The sequence below is a fragment of the Salminus brasiliensis genome, chromosome 17 (genome assembly GCF_030463535.1).
Source record: "Salminus brasiliensis chromosome 17, fSalBra1.hap2, whole genome shotgun sequence".
Taxonomy (NCBI): domain Eukaryota; kingdom Metazoa; phylum Chordata; class Actinopteri; order Characiformes; family Bryconidae; genus Salminus; species Salminus brasiliensis.
This window is the reverse complement of record NC_132894.1, coordinates 9,342,868-9,354,845: the sequence shown is the minus strand read 5'-3', so window position 1 is coordinate 9,354,845 and position 11,978 is coordinate 9,342,868. Positions and strand designations below refer to the sequence as shown.

Sequence of the window (11,978 nt, the reverse complement as noted above, 5' to 3'; positions counted from 1 at the left end):
CCCAGTTCCGAGAAGGGAGAGGGGCTTGTGTTGGTGTTGGTGGTGGTGGAGGGAGAGGGGAGAGAGAGGAGGGGGGTGCTGAGAAGCTAAATGGTCACGTGGGATCCTCTAAGTAGATGGTGACGTCGGAGGGGCTCAGTCAGTGAATCCGCGGCAGACTGGAGCACATTTAAGCAGCTGCTGACCCCCCTCTCCCTTCCTCCCACCCATCCACCACCCCCTCTGTTCAAAACCCTCCCCAACAACCCAACCCTACCCTACCCAATCGCGCCTCTTCCACACACGCGTCCACAGCCACAGAGCCACACAGAGGAGGAGGAGGGAGGGAGAACAGACGGCAAGAGGAGTGGAGAAGAAGCCTTCCCCGTGCCTATGGATCATGTTTCGCAGCGGAGGGCTCCAGCGGTAGCATAAGGGGGGGGCTTCGGTGCTGTTTTTGCCTTGCTGCCTGCTTTGTAGTTAGCTGTAGCCACCCTTCTCCACCACCACCACCACCACCACCACCGCAGCCGCCGCCGCTGCTGATGCTGTTAACGCCGCTCCGCCTCAGCTGGCTTGAGCCTCCCATCGATTTTTTAGATCCGCGTAAACGCGTAAACGCTCCTCGTACGAAATAGGACGCTGTCAGTCAAGTTTGTAGCCGCAGATTGTTGTATTTCCACGGCCCCCCTCTATGGGAAGCTCGGGCACGGGAATACAGCGCTGAGAGGAAGGGGGTAAAAGTGTAAGAGGAGAGGCAGAGTAGCGGTAAGCGAGCAAATCAAAGACGAGAAGACAGGGAAGCCTGAAATGAAGAGACCTCAGCCCACAGCAGGCGAGGGAGAGATCTGGACGGAAGCTTTCGCCAGAGATGCAGCATGGAAAACAAAGAAATGAAGGCTGAGTGACTGGGAGCAGTGACCGGGGAGGAGAAGAGGAGGTATATCCTCGATTTTGGAGCTTCTGGACAGAGTGATGGCGAGCAAACAGGACCGTCAGACGGCACCAGCGTCCATTCCCTCGGTCTGCCAGCTACAGACAGCGGTAGGTCTCGACCGCTGTACTCCTCCTGTCTTTTCTGCTTCTGTTGTGGTGTCCTCCCCCCCCCTCCCCCTTTTTTTTAAACCCTTTAAATGATCGAGTTCCGTGAAGCCTGACAGAGGTGAAAAGGTTAGAGAGAGTGCAGCAGAACTAACACAGTCTTATTGTGGGGTAGTTTGGTCTACTGGATGCAGTCCACCAACACATCAGTACATCAGCACATCTTCTTGGCGTAAACAGTTCTAGCCACTTACTACACACATTCAGACTGTAGACATCAGCAGCTTTTGGACCACTCTCTGTATTATACATTACATCTAGTACAGATTACTTAAAAAGCCACGAAAAAAATACACATACTTATACTCACATACCCTTTAGACCACCCTAGTCAGCCCCCTAACAAAACAATAACCCAATGAGTTCATTTCATCCTGCTCCAGTCAAAGCTGGAGGCTTTCCACAGGAGGAGATGTGCAAGACCATGAAGTGTTAGAAAGGTTTCCGCTGACTTGTCCCAGATCCGGTCAAGCCTTGAGCAGCAGAGCGTGGAAACACCCCGGCTCTTCTGCGTTCTGGGCCGGCTCACACATTTCTGGCCCCCACCCAAAGCACGCAGGCCAAGCAGGCCACGGTGTGGGAGAAAGAACGGCTCGGATCAGCGTCTCCTGGCTCTGCTCATGCCGAGCGCTCGTCTTCAATTAGCTGCTGTATTCAATTACCCCGGCTATTAAAATTCAAGCAGGAAATCGAGAATTCAGCTCGGCGAAAAATGGGCATATTCAGATCTCATATGCATTACAAACCAACGCCAAGGCACCGGTATTATTCGCTGAGGACGTCTCCAGCGTGCCAAGGGTGGCATTTTGATTCAGAACTCATCGGGCTGGTGTCATGGCATATTAAAAACAAACAACACAGACGCAGGAGCCAAATGATGTTCATTGAGACAACCTTAAGTCGTGTGTGTGTGTGTGTGTGTGTGTGTTTTGTTTTTTCCTTTCAGTCTAGGTCTCCACTCTTCAGTCCTCGGGGTGTATGTGTCTCATTTGCTCAACACAAGCAGTGGAAATGAATTTGAAAACCATACATTTAAAAGCTAAATTGTGACTTCAGGCTATGAATGTCACATTTTTCACACACTTAATCAGTGTTGCGGTGTTTGCTGGGTCACATCCGTGAAACTGTCACAGATCTGTCTTATGTTTTGGCATGTGACTTTGAAGGAAGCAGCCTGTAGCATTCACATACTGTAGGTTGTAATAGCAGGCAAGCTGTCATACAACTGTAGAACTGCTAGTGTTTAATTCCACTCCAGTCAGATTTCTACACATTTCTACTACTACATTAATTTTTTTTGACATCATGTGAGTCTGGCAGGTGTTCTTTCCATTGTGTCCACATGTCATGATGAGTGGACTAATAGAAATGCTCAGAAATGACTAAAAATCTAATCTTACACTGGCTTCCTTTAAAAACTAAGAAGGTTTTTTGTTTACTTCTCATGTAAAGTTGCCATTGTGAAGATGCAAGGCTTTGCATGACACTTTGCTTAAGCTGTTTGTGTTATGTTTTGTGGCTGTAATTTTAAATAACAGTCCTGCCACAACTAGTATTTATTTATGGCTACATTACAGTGTGGCATCACTAATAAACAGCTTGCACCAGCTGCCATTAACAGTACACCTCAATATTACATAAGCTACTCATTATGTCCCTGAGTATTATTATAGTGGACAAGCATTAGCAGTAGAATTAATAGGGTTAAATTTGATTCCAGGTACCAAATCCACTGCAGTGTAAATATATGTACAGACTTCAGTTTAAAATTCCACTTCCGATGCTCTGGACAACGCTGTTTGTTATGTTCTGTGTCTATTTGAAGTAACATTATGTCCTGCCATAACTGGTATTTGTTTCTGGGAACATAAGCGTGTGGCATCACTGGAATTTAACTAAACAGTATGCACTAGCTGCCGTTGCTGTTAAGAGTACACATCAGCATTACGTAAGCTACTTAGCTAATTATGTATTGGTATATGACTTTGAAGAAGGTAGCTGCATTCACATACTGTATATTATAAATAATATAGGATAAGCACTAGCAGTAGAATTAATCGTATTCATTATTACAAAATCCATTGCTGTGTAAATATATGTACAGAATTCAGTTTTTAAAGCCCACTTTAGATGTTCAGGACAAAGCTGTTTGTTATGGTTCGTGGCTATTTTAAGTAACAGTATGCCCCGCGACAACAGTATGCCCATTTATTTCTGGATAGGAGTGTGGCACCACCGCTATTTCACTAATAAGCAGTGTGCACCTTCTGCCGTCATCAGAACACATTAACATTACATACTAACTCATGCCAAGAACAGCGTAGTGATAAGATAATGTGATCTTACTATGACCAGACTGTGCAGTGCAGTCAGGAGAAGCTAAATAGATTACAGATATAGATTCTGCTGGATGAAGAGGTCATATACATCCAGAAAAACGAAAACTGGAATAGGAAGCCAGTGTGGTTGGAAAGAAGAGAAGCTAGTAAGATATGCAGTGCCACTTCTGAGCTAAAAGATCTTAACACTCCTTTTTTCTGGGTGAATAAGCTAGGGCATTTACAGACTGGGTCTGCTGGTGCTTGCATTTATAGCGAAAAAGAAAATTGGCCTTGCTTAATTTTCTTTCTGTCTTCAAGTCTTCCTCTTGAATTCACACGTAGAAGAGAAGTGCAATGGCCTTTTTTTATCATGGCCGTCGTTCTGATCTGTTATTTTTTCCTTGCTGGAATTGCAGAAATCTACTTTTCAATTCAAATCCCAGATCAGCTGTTTTGTGCTTGGCTCCCTTATCACTTGGGAAGCTTACAGGCCTATTCACAATGTTACTTGAGCTCAGCAAGTCATGTGAGCATCAGTCAAAACCATAGCCTCCTTGCGCGTGGCATACATGTATTTTTCTGCTCCGGCTCAGTCACATCCGTGGTCAGTCAAAGAGTTTAAAAACAACATGGACCAAGTTGCGAAATCATGAGTACAGATCAACCTAAATGTCTAAAGAGCTGTTTAATTAAAATGTTCATGTTTAGAATGAACAAAACTCACTATTTGACTCATCCACACAACAGCGAATGCATTGCAGTAATTTCCAGACCACTATCACACATCATAAGGCACAGAAAGAGCTCATTTTATCAGGCAGCCATTATTAAAACATTTACATTTGAGGCATTTAGCAGAAGCTTTTACCCAGAGCCACTTACAAAAGTGCCTCACAGTTTACTCAGAAAATACCCTTAGCTAGGTTGCATAGACTAGGATCCAAAAGATACCTCAAAGCTTAGATGCTACTAAATACAAAAGTCAGTATGGAGACCACAATACTCAACACTACACTTCGCCCAAGTACTCTTGGAAGAGGAGGGTCTTCAGTCTAAGTTTGAAGATAGCGAGCGACTCCGCCGTTCGAGGTCGCTTCGCCACTTTGGTGCCAGCACAGAAAAAAGCCTGAATGCCTGTCTTCTGTGCATCTTAAAGGATGGAGGGTCAAGCCGAGCCATACTTGAAGCTCGAAGGGCTCTTGGTACAGACCATTGCTGTCAAGTACGGACGGACTTTGTAGGCCAGCAACAGAGTTTTAAATCTGATGCGGGCAGCAGCTACAGAAAGCCAGTGACACAGCCCAGACAACCTTGAGGTGGCTGTATGGGTTTGAATTTATTATTATTATTAGTTATTAGTCAGGAATAAACCGTAGAGACAACATTACATGATGTAGATAGAATATGTTTGGTTCGAGTGTTACCGTCCAGTTCACTATATAGCTCTGATATGGTCCCCTAACCTTAAAATAGCATTAAAAACTGTTCTACTGCTATATTACACTCATCCAACTCTCATCTGCAACAAATCTAGACTCCCCAGTACTGTACAGGTCTCCTGTTATACAAAACAGTGTAATATGGAAAGCAATTTCCTGAGAGTATTAGCCTGTACTAGTGAATATGCTTCCACTACTCATGTCCTAAATTCCACTGCTCCTGCTGCTAACCCCGTGTCCTCAAGCCCAACAATCCAAACAACAGCACTCTTGTTTAGCTTTGGACTGCTTTGCCCGGATCTGGCTTTTAACAGTTTTATGTTGGGTAGCTTGATCATCTCAGAAACCTGTAACTGTCACTGTAATTTTATCTCGCCTGGCTAAGCAAGCAAGTTGTTGTTGCTGTTTAGGAAAAGCCTCAACTTTGAAAGATGACCTGTTTTATTTAACCAGTCCTGTATAAAACATCTTAGTTGTGTAAGTGGTGTTATTTTGGTTTTTTTGTGCACCAGGTTCATGGTATCCAGAAATAATAATAATAATAATACATTGAATTTGTATAGAGCCTTTCTCAAACTCAAGGGCGCTTTAGTTAGCAACAGTTACACAAATAACCAAAAACAGTCCCTAAGCAGGCAGGTGCAAAGTCAATGCATAAGGTTGCTTAGCTGGCCCAGATAGAGTCCTTATGAGCCGGGAAAACATCCTGGCCTCAGAGCATCAAAGTACAGTCACTCCGGCAGCCTGCAGTGGGGGGTCTCCATTGCCAGCCCAGGAAATGTCTTGTGTAAATGAGCTTGGGAAGCATTTGTGCCACTCTGGTGGCAGGTTTGGGAAAACATCCTTAAACCATGGCAAAGAGTCAGTCTGGTTGCAGGCCTAGGAAAATATCCAGGTCATGATGTAGAGTCACTACATCTACAGGCTGTGGAAGCCACAATGTAAGAAATCCGGGTGATTAATCAACCAACAGTAAATTTGATGTTAATTATGGACTGCTAGTGATTGAAAATATGGCAATATTTTTTTATTGTATCACAATGAGCATATTGTGCAAATAACCTTTGCCTAACCCCCTAATGCAAAAAGGCTTATTACACACTAAGGCATATTATTCAGATAGGCTGCTTAAGCCTTTATTATTATATATATATATATATATATATATATATATATATATATATATATATATATATATATATGTGTAGACACCCCTTCTAAAAATGAGATCAGCTACTTTACGTTGCACCCATTGTTGACACAGATGCACACACACAGCTTGTCTAGTCCCTTTAAAGAAGTATTACCAATACAATAGGTCATTCTGGAGCAGATAAACATGAACCTATTGGCACCATGTCTAACACCAGGTGTGGGCTAGACGGGTATGAAGCCCCTCAGCATTGAGCTGTGGAGCAGTAGAACTGTGTTCTCTGGAATAATGGATGGTGCTCCATCCAATACTTTCGGAATGAGTTAGAGATGAGGTGGGGTGGTAATCATCCAACATCCTGACCTCCCTCTTGTACTCTTGTCACTGTATGCAATCAAATTCTCACAGCAGTACCCCAGAATCTAGTAGAAATCCTTCTGTGGGCAGTAGAGACTATTACTCCAACAAAAGCAAAAGCAACTCTTTTTTAATACACTTCATTTCAGAAGAAACAATGAATGGGGAGGTGTCCAAATACTTTCATTCATACAGTGATTCCACATACAAAACAGTAGGGTACACGCATAGATTTGTCCTAATTTGTCCTGTATGTTAGGATGGATACTAGCAAACATGCCTAACTTTATTAAAACCTTAAATATGTTCTCAGCAGTTAAGAATAAGTTATGTCAAGGACGTGTCAAGCAAATGCCTGAGGATTCAGAAAAAAAAGCTACCCTTATTTAGTGATTGCAGGGAACACATATTGTTGAATTATCCTGAATTTCCTGTCATCTTTTAATTGCAGGTGTCTCCCCTTACAAGTCTAATGGTCTCGTGTAGCTCCTCTAATTGCTGACCGCTGTGGCACTATCAGACTCTTAATTTGAGCAACTGTATCAAATGGATCCTGGAGCAAACAGTGTATGCGACACTCCGATTCTTCTCAGTTATTAGGCAGCACTGCGTTAGAATGGTTTATCTTAACCTATTTGTATAACCTATTAAAACCATCAGCCATAACATTAAAACCTCAGACAGATGAAAAGAGCAAAGCTGATTACCTGGTTACAGTGGAATCTGTCAAGAGGTGGGATATATAAAATAGGGGCCAAGTGGACAGCTAGTTCTTGAAGTCACTTTGACAAGAGCCAAACTGTGATGGCTAAACAACTGGCTCAGAGCATCTCCAGATCACCAGGCTGGTCTGGTGGGATGTTCTTGGTATGCTGTGGTTAGTACATACCAACTGCCAAAAGTGGTCCAAGGAAGGACAACCGGCAAAGTGGTGACATGGTCAGTGGGCACTCGAGGATCACTTACAGGACTTACAGGAAGGATCTGCTGCTCTAACATCTTGGTGCCAGATACCACAGGACACTTTCAGCGGTCTTGTGGAGTCAATGCCTTGACAGAGTCGTTTTGACCTACACAATATATATGGTTTTTATATTACGGCTGATCGGTGTATACACATTAAAAATATATATATAACAAGTAATGTTTGGAGCGTAGTCCAGGGCATTGTGGTAGTCTAATTATTGAATCTCATGTGGATGACAAAGAAAACCTTTGGAGTGTTTCATTTGCTCTGTTCTGAAGTGTGTTAACCTTTAAAGCAAAGCCAGACTCAGCCCGTTTCCACTTGGCAGTAATTGCTTGCACTGCGTTAGCACATTTGGTTGAAAAGGTTAGTATGCTCTGATCCAGTTGTCATGAGAAATGGGCAAAGTCTTCAGAGATTAACATTTAGAGGGGCAAGTGGAGGGGAAAGTGCATTCACACTCCTATTTCCTACGGAACACGTGAGCCCATCACCACAACAGTAATAAAACCACCCTCTAAAGGGAACGATTTTTTTTAAAGCCAATTCAAGGTCCATTATAAGCACTTGGAAGAAGGGGACTGAAGTCCGTACTGTGAATTAGATTGGCGTGATATTGTCCTAACTGCATTTTTCAGGACTGACTTCACCCTACACCTAGAATAGTCAATATTTAGCTTATTGTGGATCCATTCCCTGCTGTATTTTCTTCAGTTCTGGTTTTATATGTCTTTAATGTATTTATTTTGTTTGTCTTTTTTAAATGTGAATTATAATTACTGTTCAGCATGAACGCAATACCTGTGTGCACGGCTACAGACATTGTCTGTGATATATATTCCATTGATGTCGCGCAATGAGCCCTCCCAGCATTGACCTATGTTCTCTGGTATGATGGTGCTCCATCCAATACTTTTGGGGTTGAGGTGGGGATGAGGTGGGGTGGTGATCATCCAACACCCTAAACCTCACTAACACTCTTGTCACTGAATGCAATTAAATCCTCACAGTAATGCTCCAAAAGGAAGGTACAAGCCTTCCCTGGACTCCAAGAAACACAGGATAAACTTTTTTTTTTTATACCCTTGATTTCAGAAGAAAGCCAGGTGTCCCAATACTTATGTCCATATTGTGTATGCTATGCATATTACAATATATAGTAATAATATGTCATATTTACAAACAGCCCATCTTAAAATGTGTAAACAAATGAATAACTGAGAAAAACTACAGTTCAAAACCACTTTCTGTGCATTTCTGGGGTTGTTTTATACTCTCTCTTTCTTTCTCCCACTATCCATTTACCTTTCCTTTTTTTGTCATGATTATTGAGAGAAGGTTCTAGAATCCAATAACCCCACGCTTGCCAGGCAGCAGCAGTTAAGGCTGGAAATTGCAGGCAGGGAGGGCTCACCCCCTGGCATGGTGTTGATAAGTTTAAGGTGGAAGGTGAATAAGGGGTGAGGGCTGTTATCACTGGCTGCTGCTGGCTGCGGATCCCAGCAACACTGCTTGCTGGAGCCTGAAAATTCATTTTGACGGATGCTTCTCCTTCCTGGCTGCTGGAGTGCGGCAGGAGGGCGGGTGGGGGACTTAGGCGGCCTTTGCAGCGGCAGTGCTCTTACTGAATGTCATGTTGTGAAAACCTGCCATTTAAACTTTCACACGGGGCACCGTGGTCGCCCTGTGATATGTAGGGCGTCCCCTTATAGCAGTGCTCCCCACGGAGTTGCCACATACAGAGATATGGTGATTGCAACTGCAATTGCGACTTGTTTCTGGGAACACGGCTAATGAGCAGGGAGCAGCACATACTGTATCATCGTATCAGCGTTAACAAAGGTCTGCTCCGAAAAGGTGGTTGAGGAGACACTTAATGAATGGGGATTAAGGCTCCTCCGCTCACCGCGTGGATAACATCAAATCTCTTTCCACAGCAGTGAGAGATTAGCGATGTATTACACTGCTTAATTCATAGCTGTCCACCCTTATTCATTCAGTGGTTCTCTCCTATTCTCCTTAGATAACAGAGCCTCTGGTCTGAGGAAGCAGCCGTCCTTCAGAAGGGAACTGCCCTGAAGCATGACCGCCTGTCACTGGAGAGAGTCAGAGCAGCGTGTCCCAGCAATCCTCATGGGCAGTATGTCATCCCCCTTCTAGCTCCACCAGGGGCCCGAACACACCCATCTGCCAGCTCAGATAACCCTCGGGCTGCTCACAACACATGTTTGACTTGATTGGATGTGACCGCCGCGCTTTCCCGAGCAGCCTCTATCTGCATCATGCAGTGGCGACGGCGACACTGCTGCCCCATCAAGATGACCTGGAATGTCAAGCGGTCACTCTTCCGCACGCACGTCATGGGCCTACTGTCACTGGCCTTGCTCTTCACCATCTTCCTCTTCTTCAGCCACCAGGACTGGCTGTCCAGCCGGTCGGGGTTTCGAGAGAACCCCGTAGCCTACACAATGCGGGGCTTGCGTCCCCTCAAGGAACGTGCAGAGGGCAACCAAAGCTCCCTGCGAAGCCTCTTACGGGAGCCAGTTTATTTTGCCCCCAAAGCACCTGTGAACTTCAGCTCTCACCAAGCTGAGGCTGCCGCCCAAGGAATGGTAGGACTGGAGATCTCTCTGAGCGCCAACAACACAAACACCAACAGCTTGCACCGGGAAATGGGGGTGGGAGGGCAGCTGGTGGCTCAGCCGTACCGCTACAAGCTCAATGAGCCATATAAATGTAGAGACAGCAGCCCCTTTCTAATTCTGCTTATTGCGGCAGAGCCGGGCCAGGTGGAGGCCAGGAACGCCATTAGGCAGACATGGGGGAACGAGAGCGTGGCCATGGGCTTGGGCTTCGTGCGGCTCTTTCTGCTGGGCATGGGGAGTAGCCCTGACAGCTACCCTCAGAATGTCATTGAGGAGGAAAGCTTCCAGCACCACGATATCATACAGCAGGAGTACATGGACACCTACTACAACCTAACCATCAAGACCTTGATGGGCATGAACTGGGTCGCCGAGCACTGCCCACACGCCCGCTACGTCATGAAGACGGACAGCGACATGTTTGTCAACACAGAGTATTTAATCCAAAAGCTGCTGAAGCCAGAGTTGCCACCCCGACACAACTACTTCACAGGCTACCTAATGCGAGGATACGCACCCAATCGCAACAAAGACAGCAAGTGGTACATGCCTCCTGAGCTCTATTCAAGCGAGAGGTACCCCATCTTCTGCTCGGGGACAGGCTACGTGTTCTCGGGAGACATGGCGGCAAAGATATACCAGGCTTCCTTGAGTATACGTCGTTTACACCTCGAGGACGTCTATGTCGGGATCTGCCTGGCCAAACTGCGCATTGACCCGGCGCCGCCACCAAACGAGTTCCTCTTCAACCACTGGAGAGTGTCCTACTCCAGCTGCAAATACAGTCACCTGATCACTTCACACCAGTTCCAGCCAAGCGAACTTATCAAGTACTGGAACCACTTGCAGAGCAACAAGCACAACGCTTGCATTAACATGGCTAAGGAGAAGAGCGGCAGGCTGCGTCACAGGAAGCTGCACTGGGAAAGGCTTCGGTGATGACTGCAAAGCCTGGGCTCAGGGTGCAGACGTATATTAGAAGCATGAGTGAAATTCAGCACTACACTGATTATAGGAAACTGCACAATGTTTTTTTGGTATTGTGTACAGTCGATTAAAACTATTTTTTTAATTTGAGAGATGTTCTGTATTGTAAATCTGTCCAACTCTTTTTAAAAGGGAAATGAGCTACATGTTTATGTGCAATATATAGCATGCACAAAAATACAACAGTGGTGAGATCACCAGTTTCAGGTGCCAACAAAAAAATACGCCAGGTTGTCACTTTCTCCAAGTCATAAAGAGAATGTTATCGTCACGGGGCTAATTTGATCGTATTATTTCTATAGTAGACGCGGAGACAAGCGATTGAGATGGGATATTCTTTAACGTGACATGTTTCTTTCTTTCCAGATGCTGTCATTAACAAAGATCCACACCCCTAACTTACTTTAAAGATACCAAATGATCTTCATTATTCCAATCTACCTAGACCTCCAAGTGGTTTACAAGAAACAAACCAAATCACATACCACGTGTAGAATCAAAAGAGAGTATATATATATATATATATATATATCTATATTAAGTATAAGTACCATCAGTACTGTTACAGATTATTAAGATTGTATTTTTCAAAGCTTTACATTGACTTATTATAGGTCTGCCCTGCGTGTGGGCAGAAAGAAACTTATTTATTAAATGTATTTCCTTCTCTTGGTTTCTATGGTGTGTTTTTTTGTCGTACGGTGGCTAATAGTACACAATTATGTATTTACACACTGGGTACTTAGGAGAAAACCCTATATACAGAAACACATGCGCAGAAGAGCTGATTTACTGACAGCAAATAAGTCACATTCACACCTTATTATTAAGTACACCTAAATTGGTGGTTGGTTATCAGTTCCAGTGCCTGAATTATGACCAACAATTCACCCATGCAAATATCTAGCCTGCACATAGCCATTTATTGTTTTGGAAAAGAATGCAGGAAATTTTTTTTGATGATTTTAATACTAACGATCATAACAGCATAACAAAATGGTTGAGCAACCAGCTCAGGCGACTGCCGTT

General features: G+C 44.4%; 1 protein-coding gene across 1 annotated transcript; it reads left to right on the top strand.

Annotated features, from left to right (window-relative positions):
- Positions 1-226: 226 nt before the first annotated feature.
- On the top strand, positions 227-11,624 carry b3galt2 (UDP-Gal:betaGlcNAc beta 1,3-galactosyltransferase, polypeptide 2). The gene is made up of 2 exons (XM_072660373.1): positions 227-1,023; positions 9,341-11,624. The coding sequence occupies exon 2, from the start codon at positions 9,600-9,602 to the stop codon at positions 10,899-10,901; it is 1,302 nt and encodes a 433-aa protein (XP_072516474.1). The 5' UTR covers positions 227-1,023; positions 9,341-9,599; the 3' UTR covers positions 10,902-11,624.
- The last annotated feature ends 354 nt before the right edge of the window (positions 11,625-11,978 follow it).